Source organism: Canis lupus, chromosome 29 (assembly GCF_048164855.1).
Source record: "Canis lupus baileyi chromosome 29, mCanLup2.hap1, whole genome shotgun sequence".
NCBI lineage: Eukaryota > Metazoa > Chordata > Mammalia > Carnivora > Canidae > Canis > Canis lupus.
The window spans coordinates 27,281,133-27,302,563 of NC_132866.1; the positions used below are offsets into that span (position 1 = coordinate 27,281,133).

General features: G+C 36.4%; 1 protein-coding gene across 10 annotated transcripts in view; it reads right to left on the minus strand.

Annotated features, from left to right (window-relative positions):
- Window positions 1–21,431, minus strand: part of BTRC (beta-transducin repeat containing E3 ubiquitin protein ligase) — a 185,906-nt gene that overhangs the window by 149,664 nt on the left and 14,811 nt on the right. For 4 of the 10 annotated variants that reach the window (XM_072805624.1, XM_072805619.1, XM_072805627.1 and 1 more), the window contains exon 2: window positions 18,984–19,020. The exons of the other annotated variants lie outside the window; for them this stretch is intronic. In XM_072805624.1, the coding sequence (XP_072661725.1) occupies window positions 18,984–18,986 (3 nt within the window). In that variant the 5' untranslated portion in view covers window positions 18,987–19,020. The remainder of the gene's footprint in view (window positions 1–18,983; window positions 19,021–21,431) is intronic. 10 annotated transcript variants of the gene reach the window in all.

The window sequence follows — 21,431 nt, forward strand, 5'->3', positions numbered from 1 at the left end:
AATTTAGCTTTAAAAAAATATCTTGATTTTTATAATATAGATTGACACTAGTTCCCTCATTTGATCTGATGTTAGATGCCCAAATGTAACTTGTAAACTGGGAAGGAAGGGAGACTGGGAGTCCACAACACAAACAGGTTAGAAAGAGCGCCCCCCCCCAACTCCCATTTATTCTTTTAACATACTGCAAAAAACTGTAGTGTTCAGGATTTAAGAATATAAGAAGAAAGAAAAGAAAAGAAAAGAAAAGAAAAGAAAAGAAAAGAAAAGAAAAGAAAAGAAAAGAAAAGAAAAGAAAAGAAAAGAAAAGAAAGAAAAGAAAAGAAAAGAAAAGAAAGAAAAGAAAAGAAAAGAAAAGAAAAGAAAAGAAAAGAAAAGAAAAGAAAAGAAAAAAGAAAAGAGAAAAGAAAGAAAAGAAAAGAAAAGAAAAGAAAAGAAAAGAAAAGAAAAGAAAAGAAAAAAGAAAAGAACCTAGTGTTAAATAAACTGTCAAGTAATCCTCTAATTCCTTGCAGGAGCCCTTCACTAGTCACTTTACAAGATAAAAATACTATACTAACCATACATGAAAAAAGCGAGCCAAAGACAATATCAAAGTAACCATCTAAAATATGAATTTATGTACACTATTTATATGCATGTATATACACTACTCACAATTTATATCCAGAAAGTATATATAATGCACATACCCTGCTGTAAGTATATATACTGTGCCTTGATATAATAGCTAATGATAGTAATGCATGAATACAATTTGCAATTTGTAACTTAACAAATAAAAATACCTACCGATGGGTACTCAAAATTATTTTCTGGTTAGGCCACTGTTCTAAATAACAAGATACTTGGATTTATTTATTTTTAATTGTGATATAATTAACATATAACATTGTATAAGTTTAAGATCTACAAAATATTGATGAGACTTTTTATATTGCAATATGACTGCCATTGTAGTGTTAGCTAACACCTCTCCTCACATAACTATCAATTCTCACATAATTATCATGTCTTCTGCAGAAGCAGGAACAATTAAGATCACTTGGATTTGTTTTTAAAGAATTTAGCAAAATAAGGCACATGTCAACCTTGCCATTTTTATAGAGTCCCTGAATCAGTTCCAACTTACACCTGGTGAACAAGAAGGGGTTCTACTTTGTGATGCTTGAACTAGGAGGGCTGAAATCATGCTAAGAAACAAAGGTAATTTTCCTTTTGGTATTAATCATAACAATTGACTCAGGACAATGTGGGCAGTACCATGTTTTAGTATTATAAATTCCATTTGCTAGCAAATTAGGTCTTTAGTTCCAAAGACGAGATGTTTCAAATGATTAGTCTCTAGTTCCAACGGGTAGTCTCTTTATACACTCCAAAATAATAAATTTCAAAAAAGTAGTTCACCCACTTGAATACACTTCTAATCCAAAGATATGTTCCAAGGGCTTCAAATTACATGATTTTCCAAACCTAATTCTTCAAGTATTACTTTAATCTAACCTAATTCCTCAAGTGTTATAATACTTTTTTAAAGATTTTATTTATTTATTCATAGAGACACACAGAGAGAGAGAGAAGCAGAGAGAGAAGCAGGCTCCATGCAGAGAGCCTGACGTGGGACTTGATCCAGGGTCTCCAGGATCACGCCCTGGGCTGCAGGCAGTGCTAAACTGCTGCACCACCGGGGCTGCCCAAGTGTTATAATATTTAATAGATAAAAAGGTTCCAGAACAAACAGAAACTAAAAAAACTTAAAGTATTTAATATTTTCTTAATATTTTATACGGCAGGAGCTATAGTTGGCATATAGGATAAATAGTGACTTCTTCAAGTTGTTTTAAATATAAATCAGATTGCATGCCATATCAAGAAATCCTGGTTATATACAGATAGTTTCAGGAAAATTTCTCTAGGCAAAATGTTCATTAAAACTTTAATAATCAGGGATGCATGGGTGCCTCAGATGTTGAGCTGAGCCTTTGGCTCAGGGTGTGATCCCGGAACCCCAGGATCGAGTCCTACATCAGGCTCCCTGCATGGGATCTGCTTCTCCCTCAGCCTGTGCCTCTTACCTCTCTTTCTGTATCTCTCATGAATAAATAAAATCTTAAAAAAAAAAACTTTAATAATCAAGAGTACAATTTCTCAATATGATGTAGAACCATTTATATTTACCTCTTTTCACACAAGCATCCAAATACACATTTGAATTACCCACATGACTTCAAAAGTATAAAGTTACTGTGTTCTACCTGATGTGATCACTTGAAAAATGTTTGGAAGTTGCTAGGGACAGAAAAATTAGAAAAGAGATAGTATATAAATCGTTACAAGTGTTTTATTTTTTTTTATTTTTTAAGATTTATTTATTTATTTATTTATTTATTTATTTATTTATTTAAGACGGAGGGGGGGAGGCAGAGACACAGGCAGAGGGAGAAGCAGGCTCCATGCAGGGAACCTGATGTGGGATTCGATCCCTGGTCTCCAGGATCACACCCTGGGCTGAAGGTGGAGCTAAACCACTGAGCCATCCGGGCTGCCCCCTTACAAGTGTTTTAAAAAATAAATAAATAAATGAAGTTCAAAAAAGTGGTCATGTAGGGTGACAGGATTTTAAAATTTTTACTTTCTCAAATCTGTTCTAATGCCTTGAAAAAAACAAAAGAAAGCTCAATTATTCAAAGTTATATGGGACATCAAAACTAAAGCAGTAATATCAAGACTTATTTACTCTGAGGAGTCTAAAATAGACTTCATGAGGTAGGATGGGCTATTTACCATTACCTCCATTTTGGAAGATGAGAAATATGGAAGATAAATGATTTTATACATATTTATTTGCTGCCTAACATGTGCCATGCACTGAGATATACTGGAGAGCAAAACAATTAAAACTTTACCTGCATGTAGTTTATTTTCTAGTTGAAACAACAGTGGAAGAGTATTTGCTTTAGTTAGGATAGTCTCTAAGGAGCTGACATCTGAACTGAGACACAAAAGATACAATAAGGATTTAAGTAAAAAACCAGGGTCAAAGAAAACAGTAAACAAAAACGCTTTATAGTTGTCTTGCCAAGAGTTTGGCAAAATGCCAGTGTAACTAGACCATAATTGAAGAGTGGGAGTACTGGCATTAGATAGTGAAAGAGGTAGGAAGAACCAGATCTGCCTGGCAGAACAAAAGTCAGGTTTATCCTGCGTGGCCTAAGTGCAAAGAAAAGATAATGAAAAGTTTTATATTTAGATTTTTGAAAGATCACTAGGACTCCTTATGGAAATTGGATTTAATGATTATAATAGTTAGAAAAATATTATACATTAAAAGTAATGGAGTGCCCACCTGGCTTTGACGATAGAGCATGTGACTCCTCAGGGTTGTAAGTTTGAGGCCCATGTGGGATGTCGGGATTACTTAAAAATAAAATCTGGAAAAAAAAAAAAAAAAAGGAGGCACACAAACACACCCCCAACCAATAAAAATAGGTCAACACCCCCAACATATAATAGTGAAACTTGCAAATCTCAAAGAGAAAATTCTGAAAGCAGCTCATGACAAGAGGTCTGTAACCTACAAGGACAGAAACGTTAGACTGGCAGCAGACCTATCTGGAGAGATCCACCAGGCCAGAAGGAATGGCATGATATATTCAGGGTGCTAAATGAGAAAAATATGCAGCCAAGAATATTGTATCCAGCTAGGCTGTCATTCAAAATAGAAGGATAGATAAAAAAGGTTCCAGGACAAACAGAAACTAAAAGAATTTGTGATTACTAAACCAGCCCTGCAAGAAATATTAAAAAGGATCTTTTAAGCAAAGAGTGAGCCCCAAAGTAACACAGACCAGAAAGGAACAGAGACAATATACAGAAACAGTGACTTTATAGGTAATACAATGGCACTAAACTCATACTTTTAATAGTTACTCTTAATGTAAATGGGCTAAATGCCCCAACCAAAAGACATAGGGTATCAGACTGGATAAAGAAGCAAGACCCATTGATATGCTGTCTGCAAGAAATCATTTTAGACCCAAAGACACCTCCATATTTATTTTTTTTTTGACACCTCCATTTTTCAAGTGAGGAGGTGGAAAACCATTTATCATGCTAATGGACATCAAAAGAAAGCTGGGGTGGCAATTCTTATCAGACAAATTAGATTTTAAACCAGAGACTGTAATAAGAGATGAGGAAGGACATTATATTATAATGTAAGCTGTTTCAAAAAATAGAAATGGAAGGAAAACTTCCAAACTCTTTCTGGGGCCAGCATTACCTTGATCCCAAAACCAAAGACCCAAAAAGGAGAATTACAGACCAATATCCCTGATGAACATGGATGCAAAAATCTTCACCAAGATACTAGCCAATAGGATCTAACAGTACATGAAAAGGATTACTCAAAAAAAAAAAAAAAAAAAGGATTACTCACCACAACCAACAACTAAGTGGGATTTATTCCTGGGCTGCAAGAATGGTTCAATATCCTCAAATCAATCAACGTGATACACTACATTAATAAAAGGACAAGAACCATAGGATCATCTCAATAGATATATGAAAAGCAGCTGACAAAGTATAGCATCCTTTCCTGATTAAAACTCTTCACAGTGTAGGGATAGAGGGAACATACCCATATCATAAAAGCCATATATGAAAAGCCCACAGCAAACATCATTCTCAATAGAGAAAAATAGAGGGCAGCCCCAGTGGCGCAGCGGTTAAGCGCCACCTGCAGCCCACGGCGTGATCCTGGAGACCCGGGATGGAGTCCCACATCAGGCTCTCTGCGTGGAGCTTGCTTCTCCCTGTGTCTCTATGAATAAATAAATAAAAATCTTTAAAAAAAAAAAAAAGAGAGAAAAACAGAGCTTTTCCCCTAAGATCAGGAACACAGCAGGGATATCCACTGTTCTTCAACATAGTACTAAAAGTCCTAGCCTCAGCAATAAGACAACAAAAAAGAAATAAAAGGCCTCCAAATTGGCAAAGAAGTCAAACTCTCACTCTTCACAGATAACATGATACTCTATGTGGAAAACCCAAAAGACTTCACCCTAAAATTGCTGGAACTCAGCAAAGTGGCAGGATATAAAATCAATGCGCAGAAATCAGTTGTATTTCTATACAATAACAATGAGACAGAAGAGAAATTAAAGAGTCGATCCCATTTACAATTGCACCAAAAACCGTAAGATACTTAGGAATAACCCTAACCAAAGAGGCAAAGGATATGTACTCAGAATACTACAAAACATTCATGAAAGAAATTAAAGAAGACACAAAGAAATGGAAAAATGTTCCATGCTCACGGGTTGGAAGAACAAATACTGTTAAAATGTCTATGCTACCCAGAGCAATTCAATGCAATCCCTACCAAAATACCACCAACTTTTTTTCACAGAGCTGGAACAAACCATCCTAAAATCTGTATGGAACCAAAAAAGACTCCAAATAGCCAAAGGAATGTTGAAAAAGAAAATCAAACCTGGTGGCATCACAATTCTGGACTTCAAGCTCTATTACAAAGCTATAATCATAAAGACCGTATGGTACTGGCACAAAAAACAGAAAAGAAAACCCAGAAATGGGCCCTCAACTCTATGGTCAACTAATCTTCAACAAAGCACTAAAGAATATTTAATAGAGAAAAGACAGTCTAGTCTTTTCAGCAAATGTTGAAATAATTGGACAGCCACATGCAGAAGAACAAAACCAACCATTTCCTTATACCATAAACAAAAATAGACTCAAAATGGATGAAGACCTAAATGTGAGACAAGAATCCATCAAAATCCTAGGGAACATAGGCAGCAACTTCTGTGATCTTGGCCACAGCAACTTCTTGTTAGACATGTCTCCAAAGGCAAGGGAAACAAGGTAAAAATGAACTATCTTGATTTCACCAAGATAAAAATCTTTTGCACAGCAAAGGAAACAGTCAACAAAGCCAAAAGACAACTGAAAGAATGGGAAAAGATATTTGCAAATGTCTTATCAGATAAAGGGCTACTATCCAAAATCTATAAAGAACTTACCAAACTCAACACCCAAAGAACAAATAACCAAGAAATGGGCAGAAGACTTGAACAGATATTTTTCCACAGGAGATATACAAATAGCCAAAAGACACATAAAAAAAAAAAATGTTCAACATCACTTGGCATCAGGGAAATACAGATCAAAACCACAATGAGATACCACCTCACACCAGTCAGAGTGGCCAAAATTAACAAGTCAGGAAATGATAGATGTTGGCGAGGATGCATGGAAAGGGAAACCCTCTTACACTGCTGGTGGGAATGCAAGCTGGTGTAGCCTAGCCATTCTGGAAAACAGTATGAAAGTTCTCCAAAACTTGAAAATAGAGCTACCCGATGGCCTGGCAGTTGCACTACTGGGTATTTACTCTAAAGATACAAATTAGTCATCTAAAAGGGAATCTGCACCCCAATGTTTATAGGAGCAATGTCCACAATAACAAAACTATGGAAAGAGCCCAATGTCCACTGACTGATGAATGGCTGAAGAGTGACATATGTATACAATGGAATACCACTCAACCATCAAAAAAAATGAAATCTTGCCATTTGCAACAACGTGGATGGAACTAGATAGGGGGTATGATGCTGAGGGTAATAAGTCAATCAGACAATTATCATAGGATATCAATCATGTGGAATTTAAGAAAGATAACAGAGGATCATGCGGGAAGAGAGGAAAATATAAAACAAGATGAAATCAGAGAGGGAGACAAACCACAAGAGACTCTTAATCATGGAAACAAACTGAGGGTTGCTGGAGGGGACGGGGGAGAGGGATGGAGTATCAGGTGAAACGCATTAAGGAGGGGCATGTGATAATAATGAGCACTGGATATTATATAAGACTGACGAATCACTGACCACTATCTCTGAAACTAATAATACATTATGTTAATTAATGGAATTTAAAGAAAAATTGAAAAAAAAGAAAAACAATAATTTATAGTAAGTTGATGGTAGTAAATGCAGAGAGAAGTGGAAGATTTTGAGATCTATTTTGGAAATGACTATGCAACATTCAAGTGGATAGTAAGTTAAATATATAAATCTAGGGGTCAGAATAAAAGGATGAGTTGGTATCACTGGTATATTAGGAGTCATCAGCACAGATGGTATAGTAGCCCCCGCCACTTACCATGGTGAAAACATTCCAAAAAAAAAAAAAAAGAAAACATTCCAAGACCTTCAGTGCATGCCTGAAACCCTATCTATACTATGCTTTCTCCTATACATATATACCTTTAAGTTTAGTTTATAAATTAGGCATAGTAAGATATTAACAAATAACTAGTAATAAAATAGAACAATTATAACAATACACTATAACAGGTATGTTAATGTTTTCTCTTTCAAAACATCTTCTTGTACTGTACTCACCCTTCTTGTGATACTGTAAGAGGACAAAATGCATATGTGATAAGATGAAGTGAGGTGAATTATGTAGGCATTTTGAGGTAGTGCTGGGCTACTACTGATCTTCTGACAACATATCAGAAGGAAGAATTGACCACAGGTAACTGAAACTGTGGAAAACCAAGGAAACAGATGAAATCACCTAGGAAGAAACTATGAGAAGAAATGGGAGAGGCCCCAGAACTAAGAACTAAGAAACGCTAGATTTATCTAAGGGTCAAATGCTTATTAAATGGTCTAACTCAACAAGCAAAATGTTCTTTCATTAAATCCCATTGCTATTAACATAAAAAAAAAAAAGCCATTTCCCTGGCCAAAGGTTATCAAAATTTAGTATTTAACTAATTTTAGGTGTCTCTAGTTGAGTCCTAGAAAAATTACTTTAAAAACCTTGCAAAAGGGGATCCCTGGTTGGCTCAGCGATTTGGTGCCTGCCTTCAGCCCAGGGCGTGATCCTGGAGTCCTGGGATCAAGTCCCACATCGGGCTCCTTGCATGGAGCCTGCCTCTCCCTCTCTCTCTCTCTGTGTCTCTCATGAATAAATGAATAAAATCTTAAAATAAAATAAAATAAAATAAAATAAAATAAAATAAAATAAAATAAAATAAAATAAAATAAATAAAATAAAATAAAATAAAATAAAATAAAATAAAATAAAATATAAACCTGGCAAAATAATAAGATATGAGAAAAAATGGTAGCCTCTGGGGAGGGAAACTGAATGATAAGAAATGGGTAAGAAAGGGAAGCCTGGGGATGCCTGTGTGGCTCAGTGGTTGAGAGTCTGCCTTTAGCTCAGGGCATGATCCCGTGGTCCTGGGATCAAGTCCCACACTGGGTTCCCTGCATGGAGCCTGCTTCTCCCTCTGCCTGTGTCTCTGCCTCTCTCTGTCTCTCTCATGAATAAATAAATAAAATCCTTAAAAAAAAAAATGCAGATTCTTGAGACCTACCAAATTAAGTGGAGGGAGAGGAGCTGCCTATGTCTCTGCCTCTCTTTGTCTCTCATGAATAAATAAATAAAATCTTTAAAAAAAATGGGTAAGAAAGTTTTCTGATATATATCCTTTTCTACTTTTTAAATTCTGTATTATATTACATGTTTCACACATCCAAAAATAAATACTTTTAAAATAACTTGATATTTCAGCTTCTATCAATAATTAAATCAAACATCAGTGGGTTTATTACTGTTTGACTTTATGTTGCTGTTGTTGAACTTGACATGTTATCTAATATTTATGAAGGTATAAAAAGCCACAAATAACCAACTCCTGAAGAAACACAAGGTATGAGAACTTAACTACCATATATCACAGCTTATTATAAAGCTACATGAATAAGGCTGTATGATTCTGACACTGGGATAAATACATAAGAGAACAAAATAATGAGTCCAAAAACAAATCAATACATGTAAGAACATAAATTATGATGGAGGGAGCACAGCAGATCACTCTTCTATTGGAAGAATATGTAGATAACATATTCTTCCAATAGATGGTGCTGGGGGGCATTGGAAATCCATATGGATAAAAATGAAATGGAACCCCTTCCTCACATCAAACACAAAAATCAATTCTAGAGAGACTAAAGTTCTAAATATAAAAGATAAAACTATAAAGCTTCTAGTTGAAAATATGAGATTCTGCTCATGACTGTAGAAAAGGTTCTCTTAAGTCCAAGAAGTACTGACACACACACTTCATCTATCAATCATAATCCCTCCAGTGGAGGAAACAACAAATAAGTCAAAAGAGCACCAACTAGGTTTGGATAAGGAAAACGAGGGCTCTAATACCGGCTGTCATCAACTGTTAAATTGGGGCAAGGCACATGACCTCTTTGGGTCTCTGTTTGCTAGTTTTTAATAGGAAGGAGTCATACTTTATGATCCAAACAAAGTTTTTACCCAAAGTAATCTAAAATGATAATGAACTAGTTTCTTGAATGAGCTAACCAAGTGGACAGCATTACCAATGCTGATAACTTAAGGGAATGAAGAAAAAGAGAAAATGATGTTTCCCAGTCCTCCCAGGACTGTACAGTATAAATAACTGAACATGGTGACAAGTGTTTACAGCTGACCTTGACAGAAAAGTGTTTTCCAAATACTCTTAGATATAAAGTGCACTCATTGGGGTAAACTGTCCTTGCTGGGCATTTGCTTTGTCATACTATTTCTTTTTTATATATATATACTATTTCTTTAATAAAAGTAATAAAAATGGAAAGATCTTGGAAATATCAGTAAGGCCAGCAATCAAAGGCTTTAAGTGTATCTCTCCATATATCCCTGACAAGTAAAATTCCATCATCATAGACAGGGATAAATTATGGCTGCTTGCCTGGGTGGCTAAGGGAATGAGAAAATTAAGAACAGGACATCCTGTGGGATTTTTGATAATCACTAGCCAAGTCATTTCGGTGCCATTTTTCCTAACACTACAAAATAACATATTCAACATTTCATTGGCTTCTCAAAATGACATTTTATGATAAACCTCAGATCTGATAGTCATACTCTTATTAAAAGTCAGAACTAGTTATATTGAAATAATGACCAACCACAGAAGATTTTTCATTAAAATATATTATATAATAACATTAAAATAAGGCTCGATCAGGGTCTCAATCGAGGATCCAGGAATAGGATTCATTGATCCCTGAACCTCATAAAATTGTGTGTGTGGGGGATCCCTGGGTGGCGCAGCGGTTTGGCTCCTGCCTTTGGCCCAGGGCGCGATCCTGGAGACCTGGGATTGAATCCCACGTCGGGCTCCCAGTGCATGGAGCCTGCTTCTCCCTCTGCCTATGTCTCTGCCTCTCTCTCTCTCTCTCTCGATCTCTCTCTCTCTCTGTGACTATCCTAAATAAATAAAAATAAAAATAAAAAAATTGTGTCTGTGTTTTGTACACAATATGTAGGGAGAGTATCTCATGACATACAAAAGATTTTTAGTGAGGTCCATGATTAAAAAAGATTATGAAATCTTTAATTAGATGATACCTGCAGACTCTTAAAGCCTATGACCCCACACAGATTTGATATTTTAGTTAAGGCAAATAATTGGCCCACTTATGAAGGAAATAGAAATTTACCTCTGATTCATCACTCTTTCTTAATCCAAGTACAACAAAAGTCAGTCTCACTTTAAAACAAATAAAAATAGGGACACCTGGGTGTCTCAGTGGTTGAGCATCAGCCTTTGGCTCAGGGCATGATCCTGGGGTCCAGGATCCAGTCCTGGGTCGGGCTCCTTGTGAGGAGCCTGCTTCTCCCTCTGCCTATGTCTCTGCCTCTCTCTCTCTCTCTCTCATAAATGAATAAATAAAATATTTTTAAAAAATAAAAATAAGAATAAAATTAAATAAATAAAAATAAAAACTAAATTAGGGATGCCTGGGTGGCTCAGCAGTTGAGCATCGGCCTTCTGTCCAGGGATCAAGTCCCACACTGGGCTCCCTGAGAGAAGCCTGCTTCTTCTATGTCTCTGCCTCTCTCTCTCTCTCTCTTATGAATAAATAAATAAAATATTTTTTTAAAATAGATAAATAAATACTAAATTAAATTTTTAAAGATAAAAAATTTTTAAATGGGGGGCACCTGGCTGGCTCAGTGGGTAGAGCATTATGACTCTTAATCTCATGATTGTGAGTTCAAGTCCCACATTTGGTGTGGAGCCTACTCAAAAAACAAACAAAATAAATAAAAATTTAAAATTTAAAACTTCATGGCTTCAATTAAAAAATTAAAAATTGAGTTCAGGGATGCCTGGTGGCTCAGCAGTTGAGTGCCTGCCTTCAGCTCAGGGCGTGATCCCAGGATTCGAGGATCGAGTCCCACATCTGGCTCTTTGCAGGGAGCCTGCATATGCATCTCCCTTTGCCTATGTCTCTGCCTCTCTCTGTGTGTCTCTCATAAATAAATAAAATCTTAAAAAAAAAATGAGTTCAATAATGTACTATCTCAAAATCTTCAGTTTATCTCCTTACTTTTAAGCCTTTCTATACACTCAAATTTTAACTACAATATATTCCATTTCTCAGTAAGAAAGATAATCTATTCTTTGATCTTTTTCACCAAGCATCACTCTTCCTAGGTCCTGAGTAGATTTTCACATTAAGTGAAACCAAGATCTCACTCTTTCCTACTGCTTTACATAATTAATTGGGACTGTTCAAATTCATCAATCCTGGAGCCTTTGAAAAAAAGCTATTAGTTCAATCCTAGACCAGCCAAAATATGGTGACTGATTCCCACTCACTTCATAAATACATACTTAAACACACACACACACACACATACACACACACACAAAACTTACTAATGAGAACTATAATTTACCACCAACTACTCATAAGAAATTATAGCTCTGCTGACTGGCAAGTAATTTGCAAAAGCAGATCAGTTTAGCTGCATAAAATAAATATCCACCTGCACATACTAGCACTAATCAGGGCGTGAAATTAAACTTTTTATTCGGAAGGAAATAACTGCTTCAAAGCTGGGATTTAGCCTGGAAAGCAAATATTAAGGTCATCCTTTTCTCTCTGACGTTTAAAAGTATTTCTAATGGAAGCAAGGGAAGAGAGCTGACTGGCCAAATTCCGTAAAAGTGAAAATATCTCTATGACATAACAAACATTCCACTTACTTTACTAATTGCACAGACTTAACAGACCAAATTGCTGAAATGTATGCAGAGATCACTTAAGATATGAAAGCCCAAACAGACCACTAGTCATCTAATTCCATCAAAACTAAGGGATCAGTGTTTCATTAAGTAAAATAAAGAAAATTCAACAACCATAAATGTCACAATAAGCTTTTAAATAGCCTATAGCCTTTTTTATTACAATACAGTCAATACAGGATTAGCCAGGTTAATGAGATCCTATTCAGTAATAGTAGCCAATTATAGCCAATAGAAGCCAATTCCCACAATTCTTCCAACATTTATCAAAATTAGCTAATACTTCGGATGCCTGGGTGGCTCAACGGCTGGGGCCTGCCTTTGGCCCAGGGTGTGATCCTGGAGTCCCAAGATCGAGTCCCACACTGGGTTCCCGGCATGAAGCCTGCTTCTTTCTCTGTCTGTGTCTCTGCCTCTCTCTGTATGTGTCTCTCATGAATAAATAAATAAAATCTGGGATCCCTGGGTGGCGCAGCGGTTTGGCGCCTGCCTTTGGCCCAGGGCGCGATCCCAGAGACCCGGGATCGAATCCCACGTCGGGCTCCCGGTGCATGGAGCCTGCTTCTCCCTCTGCCTGTGTCTCTGCCTCTCTCTCTCTCTCTCTGTGACTATCATAAAAAATAAATAAATAAATAAATAAATAAATAAATAAATAAATAAATAAATAAGTAAATCTTTTAAAAAGATTAATACAAACTTCCTCCTGAAGCCAATATTACCTGATATGTATGTAACTAAGTAGAATTTAAATAGAAACTTGAAACAAAAAAATTAACTAATGCAAACTTCAACTTATTCCACTATTCTATATCCACACTACTCTCATGTCTACCAGAGAAACCTAACAAGTGTAAAAGAGCCCAAATTATTATGAGCAAAATGCTGACTTGATTGGCCTATAAAAGCCACCATAGCACTCAACCTGTGGTCCCACAACCAGCAGCAGCATCTGGAAACTAGAAATGCAAATTTTCAGGCCCCACCCCAGGTCTACTGAATGGAAAATACAAACGTTCCAGGAAATCCTGATGCAGTTTGTACTACCACAAGCCTTTAAAAACTGAACCTAATTCGCAGCTTTAGACTTTTCTACTAAAGATAAAAATTATAAAACATATAACTTGCAAATTAGAATATAAAATGTACATTTAATTAGTCTAAGTTCAAAAACAAAAATAAAAGTAAAAGTGATGAAGTCTACACAGTATCTTCCCCAAATATAAAACAGTCACCATGGGGCAGCCCAGGTGGCTCAGCAGTTTAGCACGGCCTTCAGCCCAGGGCCTGATCCTGGAGACCCAGGATCAAGTCCCACGTCAGGCTCTCTGCATGGAGCCTGCTTCTCCCTCTGCCTGTGTCTTTGCCTCTCTCTCTCTCTCTCTCTCTCTCTTTCTCTCTCTCTGTCTCTCATGAATAAATAAATAAAAACTTAAAAAAAAAAAGTCACCGTTTCAGTCATGCAGAAAGAAAAAATGATTTGGAACGGCATAAGGATAAATGGGCTAATTTTACAACTACCACAGAAGAATCATCATCAATGGATATTAAAACTATAGGGATAAACAGTGCTAAGAAGTAGGATATTTACAGTTTCCAAATTTCACTCCACTAGGCACTTATTAATTACAAATACACCTTAATAAAATGATCAAACCTAGTATCACCAATAAAGGAACAAATTGACATGATGTACCTTCTCATGGAATGCACTGAGAAAGAAATCACAACATGTATTCCTGCCAAATTTTTTTAACCTGCATCTAATAATGATGGAGAAATAATTAGACAAATTCAAAAGAGACATTCTGTAAAAACTAGCCTGCACTCTTCAAATGTCAATTTCACGAAAAAAAAAAAAAAAGACTAGGGAACTGTTATAAATTAAAAGAGACTAAAGAGACATAACTATATATAATGTCATTGTATCCCACAACACACATACAAAATGGAGTTTAGAAGAAGAAGCTATAAAGGAAATCACTGGACAATTAGGGAAATATGAATATGAACTGTATATTGAATAATAAAATGTTATCACTATTAAATTTCCTGAGTGATATCTTGCACTGTGGTTATGAAAGACGATGCTCTTATTCTTAGGAAATATATGTTGAGGGATCCCTGGGTGGCGCAGCGGTTTAGCGCCTGCCTTTGGCCCAGGGCACGATCCTGGAGACCCAGGATCGAATCCCACGTTGGGTTCCCGGTGCATGGAGCCTGCTTCTCCCTCTGCCTGTGTATGTGTGACTATCATAAATAAATTAAAAAAAAAAAAAAAAAGGAAATATATGTTGAAAGTGAAATAAAGATGTCTACAATGCTCAAATGATGTAAAAATACAAGTACAGTCATACAGAGAAAGAAAACTCAAGGTGGCAAGATGTAAACAACTGGTCAATCCAGGTGAAGAGGTATATCATTATGTTTTTCTTGCTATTTTTCTATAGATTTGAAAAAAGATTGATACCATCCTTACCCTCTTCAAAACCATATTCCTCAAAAAAAAAAAAAAAAAAAACCATATTCCTCAACTGCATGATCTTGAGTAAATAACCTCTTTGTGCCTCACTTTCCACATTTATAAATCAGGGATAATAATAATACATACCTAATAAGATGAGAGGATCAAATGAGTTAATAAATGACAAATGCCTAGGAAACTAGCTTGGTACATATTGAGCTTTAAGTGTCTGCTATCAATATTACTGCTGTTACGACTACTATTACAATCACCACCCAAGGTCATAAAGAATCATAGCTTGGATGTTCACAGTCCTATAGAATTTCTAAAATATTTTCACTACAATAGTTTAAGTTAGTCTCCATAACAGCTCTTTGAAGTAGGAAGAGCATTATTATCTCTGTTTTCCAGATGAAGAAAATGAGACTTAGAGAAGTTAAGCAACTTGCCTAATATTATATGACTTCTACAAAGTAGTGTGAGATGGGAACCAGGTCTTGTTTTCACTGTAGCACAACATAAAATTTACATTCTAACCTACACTGCTTACAAGTATTTCAAGGAAAACACACCAAGAAGACAGGTAGAACTCCTGTACTGTTATAGAAAAAAGTAATCACTAGCCCATTCAGTAAAACAGATGTCACTTTGCAGAGCTTTGATATTTTTCTTAAATACCCTTGAAAACAAGGATCAAAAAATATGAACTCTTATAAAAAGGGATTTATTGTATTTTTATAGCTTATTACATACCTTGTAACAATCATTTTGTTAAATGTGAATGTCAGTTTTATTTTCGGTCCCTTTTTCCCTGGCTATTTACAAGCTTTGTAAGAATCGTTCCTTAATTAAGTCTAAACATAGTTTTATATAAATGGATTCCTGGAAATAAAACGTTCAGACTTAAGAAATGATTGTTACAGAGACTGTAACAGGCCGTAAAAAAAGAATGCCACTTTAAACAAAGATTTCTCATTTTAATTAAAAAGATAATCATCAGAACATTCCTACACTTAACAGAACCATTTAAAGAAGCTTCTTTGAAAAAAAAAAAAGTAGCATCTTATGCAGCTTTCCATGTATAATTTATAATATATTTAAATCAAAGTCTCAGTTGATCCTCTACGCATGAATTCTTATATACTGTGCCTACACTTTAAGGACACATTGCAAGAGAAATAGGCCCAAATGAAGTTAACATCATTTCTAATTCTTTTTAACATGAACACTTTCAAAGATTATATTTTTCCATAAATATTGGTAAAACACATTTAAGAATACTTAAGAAACATTTAACAAGGGCAGCCCCGGTGGCGCAGCGGTTTAGCGCCACCTGCAGCCCAGGGCGTGATCCTGGAGACCCAGGATCAAGTCCCACGTCAGGCTCTCTGCGGGGAGCCTGCTTCTCCCTCTGCCTGTGTCTCTGCCTCTTTCTCTCCCTGCATCTCTATGAATAAATAAATACAATCTTTAAAAAAAAAAAAAAAGAAACATTTAACATGACCACCTATGAACAGAACAAGGATCATATAATTTACTGATGCAGTAAAAAGCTAAAAGTGTTGGGTAAAGGGATATTCAGAACATTACCATATAATCAAAGATGACACATACCTACATAAAGAGTTTCTATTCTCAAACTCTGATAAAAACTGAAGCATCATTCTCATTTTCAAAATGTCAAAGCTGGATATCACTGGAGGGTGTGAAAAACCTTTACAAGTATGATTTGATAACCAGGATTCTTTTCAACTAATTCACTTGGATAACTTTTAAACTGTCCATTCTTGGGACACCTGGGTGGCTCAGTTGGTTGGGCATCTGACTGATTTCAGCTCAGGTCATATCAGGGTCCTGGGATGGAGCCCCATGTGGGGCTCCGTGCTCAGCAGGGAATCATCTTGAGATTCCCTCTCTCCCTCTGCTCCTCCCCCAGCTCTCTCTCTCTCTCAAATAAATAAATAAGGGTGCTGGGGTGGCTCAGTCAGTTAAGAGTCCAACTCTTGATTTCAGCTCAGGTCATAATCTCAGGGTTCTGAGATTGAGCCCCTGGCAGACTCCCCACTGGGCATGGAGCCTGCTTAAGATTCTCCCTCTTTCTTTGCCCTCCCCATCTCATGCAAGTGCATACTCTCTTTCAAAAAAAAATAAATAAAACAAAATAAATCTTTTTAAAAATTGTCCATTCTTAACTCAAATCTCATATAAAATTTGTATATGTAGGCAAGAGTCCAAGAGAGAATGAAGTAGATCTTATAAGCTGTCATTATAATTAACTGCAATTTGAAAAACAGATGCATCAATGTTCTTCTACTTTAAGTCACCTTTTCTAAATTACACTGGAGCCATTACTTGACAGTCTATTTCTGCAGCAATATATTACTGGAAACTGCTTCAAAGTGGACTATATTTTCCCAGGAAAATAAGTTATAATCAGGAAGCTATTTCCTAACTGAGGACTTGGTAACAAAGAAAAGTACTCACATGCCTACTAACATCAAAACAAAGAGTCAGTAACTGTAAACTTCTACAGTCATTAAAAATAAGGAAATTACAGGGCAGCCCGGGTGGCCTCAGCAGTTTAGCGCCACCTTCAGCCCAGGGCGTGATCCTGGAGACTCAGGATCAAGTCCCACGTCGGGCTCCCAGCAAGAAGCCTGCTTCTCCCTCTGCCTGTGTCTCTGCCTCTCTCTCTGCGTCTCTCATGAATAAAGTACTTTTTTAAAAAAAAATTAAAAAATAAGGAAATTACATTCCAGCTTCAAGAAATAGAGTAACATACCAAAGATCAGCAAGCATTTGTCCAAAGTGTAAAAAAACCCATAACTCTTCCATATTTACTCATGAAACAAATTTGACCTCAAGCTAATAATCAACTAAAATAAACACTAACCATTTAATTAGCAGTACTTGGTTTGCTTCTTAAAATACAGACTGCTGCTTGAGATGATTTATAAAGAAAAGAGAAGAAGCAGGAGAGGGTCAAATATTATTACTCAAGGGAATATCCTCCTTTCCTTTATCTAAGTTATTTTTCTGAATAAGCAAGTTATTAAAAATCATACCACTGACCTATGCTACCAGAATTAGGAAATCGGTGAATGTTGATCATGACGACAAGTGTTTCTCACTTATTTTGCTTTATTTTAAAAATTATAGGTTGACCAGATATTTTTATTTTTCATTTGCTTATCTCCTCAGTTTAATAAAATCTACAAGTGTTTTATAGAAGACCTAAGGCCACCAGAAAAAAAATACTCTCTCATTTTGTCACAGGGCTTACTTGAGACTTTATAGATTTCACAGTATCTCACTCTTAATTAAGAACCACGAAGATTTATTAGCACAAGCTCCTTTTTAAAACAATTACAGAGGGGCGCCTGGGTGGCTCAGTTGGTTAAGTGTCTGCCTTTGGCTAAGGTCATAATCCCAGGGTCCTGGGATCGAGTCCCGCATCCAGCTCCCTGCTCAGTTTGCCTCTCCCTATGCCCTTCCCCGCAGCTCGTGATCTCTGTCTCTCTCAAATAAATAAAAATCTTAATAAATAAATATTCACAGAATATCTTTCATAGAATGCTAAATGTAAGGCATATTCTGATGACCATTCTTCTGATTCTTCTTTTTTTTTTTTTTCTTCTGATTCTTCTGATGGGGACTATCTTTTGTATTTGATCCCAACAGATAAAATCATCAAGAACTGAGGCATTCATTAGGGAAATGCAAATTAAAACCGCAATAAGGGGCAGCCCCATCTGCTCAGCTGTTTGGCGATGCCTTCGGCCCAGGGCATGATCCTGGAGACCTGGGATCGAGTCCCAGGTCGGGCTCCCTGCATGGAGCCTGCTTCTCCCTCTGCCTGCCTGCCTCTCTCTCTCTCTCTCTCTCTCTCTCTCTGCCTCTCATGAATAAATAAATAAAATCTTTAAAAAAAATAAAAATAAAAATAAATAAAACCGCAATAAGATACTACTATACGTCTATTCAAATGGCTAAAATAAAAAATAGTGAGCAACCATAACTTTCATACATTGCTGCAGAAATACAAAACAGTACAGCCACAGATGAAATAGGGGAAGGGGATTAGGTACAATCTTCCAGTTATAAAATAAATAAGGCAAAGGGATGTAATGTACAGCAATAGGGAATATAGTCACTTAAACTATAATAACTTTGTATTGTGACGGACTGCAATTAGATTTATTGTGGCGACCACATTGTAATTTATGTAAATATCAAATCACTACATTGTACACCTGAAACTAATATAATTTGTATGTCAATTATTCTTCAATTTAATAAAAATGGTATAGTCACTCTTGAAAATAGTGTGGCAGTTTCTTATAAAGTTAAACATACGCTTACCATATGATCCAGCAACTCCACTCCTGGGTTATTTACCCTACAGAAATAAAAATTTACATCACACAAAACCTATACACAAGTATATAAAGCAGCTCTATTTATAGTCCCCAAAAACCAGAAACACTTCACATGTCCTTCAACAGGTAAATGTATAAACAAAATGTGATACAATCCATTCAATGGATTCTACTAAACAATTCTACTAAACAATAAAAAGGAACAGGAAATACGCAACAACTTGAACAAATCTATCTCAAGGGCATTGTGCTCAGTGAAAGAAGAGCAAAAGATTACATATTGTATGATTTCATTTATATAACATTCTCAAAAAGTTAAAACTAAAATAAGGGAGAACAAATCAGCTCCTACAAGTTAGACACGGGGTGGGGGAAATATAGTACAAGGGAGTTCGGGGAGGGGTAACGAACTGTTCTTTAACCTGATCGTGGTAGTAGTTAAATATAATTACATCTATTAAAATTCTGAGACCTATAGACTAAAAAACCCTCAATTTTACTGGATGTTAATAAAAAGTCTGAACTTGCAACAGCAAGCATAAATAAATGTACATGTAAAAAGTAAAATGGAATAAGGGTGGAATGCCTATTCAATAAACCTTGGAAGTCTGCTTAAACTATTCTATGTTAGAGATTTGTTGTAAAAGTACCACCACCACCACCACCACCATATCCTTATGGCCTAGAAAGCACCATCACATTTACCTCATTTAATTGTATCAAATTATGTCTTCTATTTTAAAGATGCTGTGGGGGATGGTAATGATGATCCAAGTGATAGAGATAAAAAGACATTTTCAGGGCAGCCCGGTGGCTCAGCGGTTTAGCACCGCCTTCAGCCCAGGGCGTGATCCTGGAGACCTGGGATCAAGTCCCACATCAGGCTTCCTGCATGGAGCCTACTTCTCCCTCTGCCTGTCTCTGCCTCTCTCTCTCTCTTTCTGTGTGTCTCATGAATAAATAAATAAAATCTTAAAAAAAAAAAAAAAAAAAGACAGAATTTCTAACTGACCAGACAATCTGTGCCTGTGTGACTGTCACTTGCGGTCAGGTTGAGGCCCTTGCTTAAAAGAACTCCAGACTATGTAACTATAACAGAGACTAATCTTTCCTCATAAATTTCCCTCCATTTAGTTATGCCTTGTTGCTATAAGCAACACTTCACTGATTCCTCAAAAATTTTCCTTCACTCCTTGACATTACTTCTCCTTAAGAGGTCTATAAAGCAACTGGTGTGGGGCACCTGGGTGGCTCAGTTGGTTAAGCATCTGACTCTTGATTTTAGCTTAGGTCATGATCTCAGGGTGGTGAGATCGAGCTCCAAGACAGGATCCCTGATCAGCCAGGGGTCTGCTGGAGATTCTGTGTTTCCCTCTCCTTCTGCCCCTCCTCAAACTCATGCTCTCTCTCTAATAAATAAATCCTTAAAAACAAATAACTGGTGAGGTTGTCTGTTGTCTTTTATTCTCAAATATGTGATAGGGTCATAAAATATTAACAATAAAAGTAACATCAGAACTATCCACAGTATTTTCACAGCATCAGGAGGGACTACCAGTTGTACTGTGATGTAATTTTAACATACCTAGAATGTCCATATTTTGGGATGTTGCTATTGTTCTTCTACTAGATATACCTCTTGTAAATGGCATACCTTATTTTTCTGGCCCCATAGGTCACCAATTTCTCCAACTGCAAACACTTAGCCCTCAGAATAAATTCTTTTTAGAAAGCTACTACTAATCCTTTAGAATTCGAAGAAATTCCAAGCCTCTGCAATGAAGTTTGTGTCACTCTGCTTTCACTCTTTTTTCCCCAGCTCTACTGAGATATAACTGGCATATACAATTGTGCAAGTTTAAGGTGTACAATATGTTTATTTAATACTTATATATTGTATTATAAAATGATTACCATCTGCCTTCACTTTTTTTTTTTTTTCAGGTTTGCCTTCACTCTTGATTTCAGTTAGCTCAGCTCCTTCCTGCTATGTTCCCCAGGTACAAGGCTTCACTTTTTACATTGGTTCTAGCCACAATATACCCCCACTCCCTCTTTGCTGATACATTGGCCAGGACACAGTGGACTAGACATTTTGTCAAACCTAATCTGAGAAATATCTGTATCAGAAACACTGAGATGCTTGTTAAACATGCAGATTCTTGGGATGCCTGGGTGGCTCAGGGGTTGAGCATCTGCCTTTGGCTCAGGGCATGATCCTGGGGTCCAGGATTGAGTCCCACATCAGGCTCCTTGCAGGGAGCCTGCTTCTCCCTCTTCCTGTGTCTCTACCTCTCTCTGTCTCTCTCATGAGTAAATAAATAAAAACCTTAAAAAAAAATGCAGATTCTTGAGACCTACCAAATTAAATGGAGGGAAAGGGGCTGAGAATCTGCACTATATTTTAACATGTTTTCCAAATAATTTACAA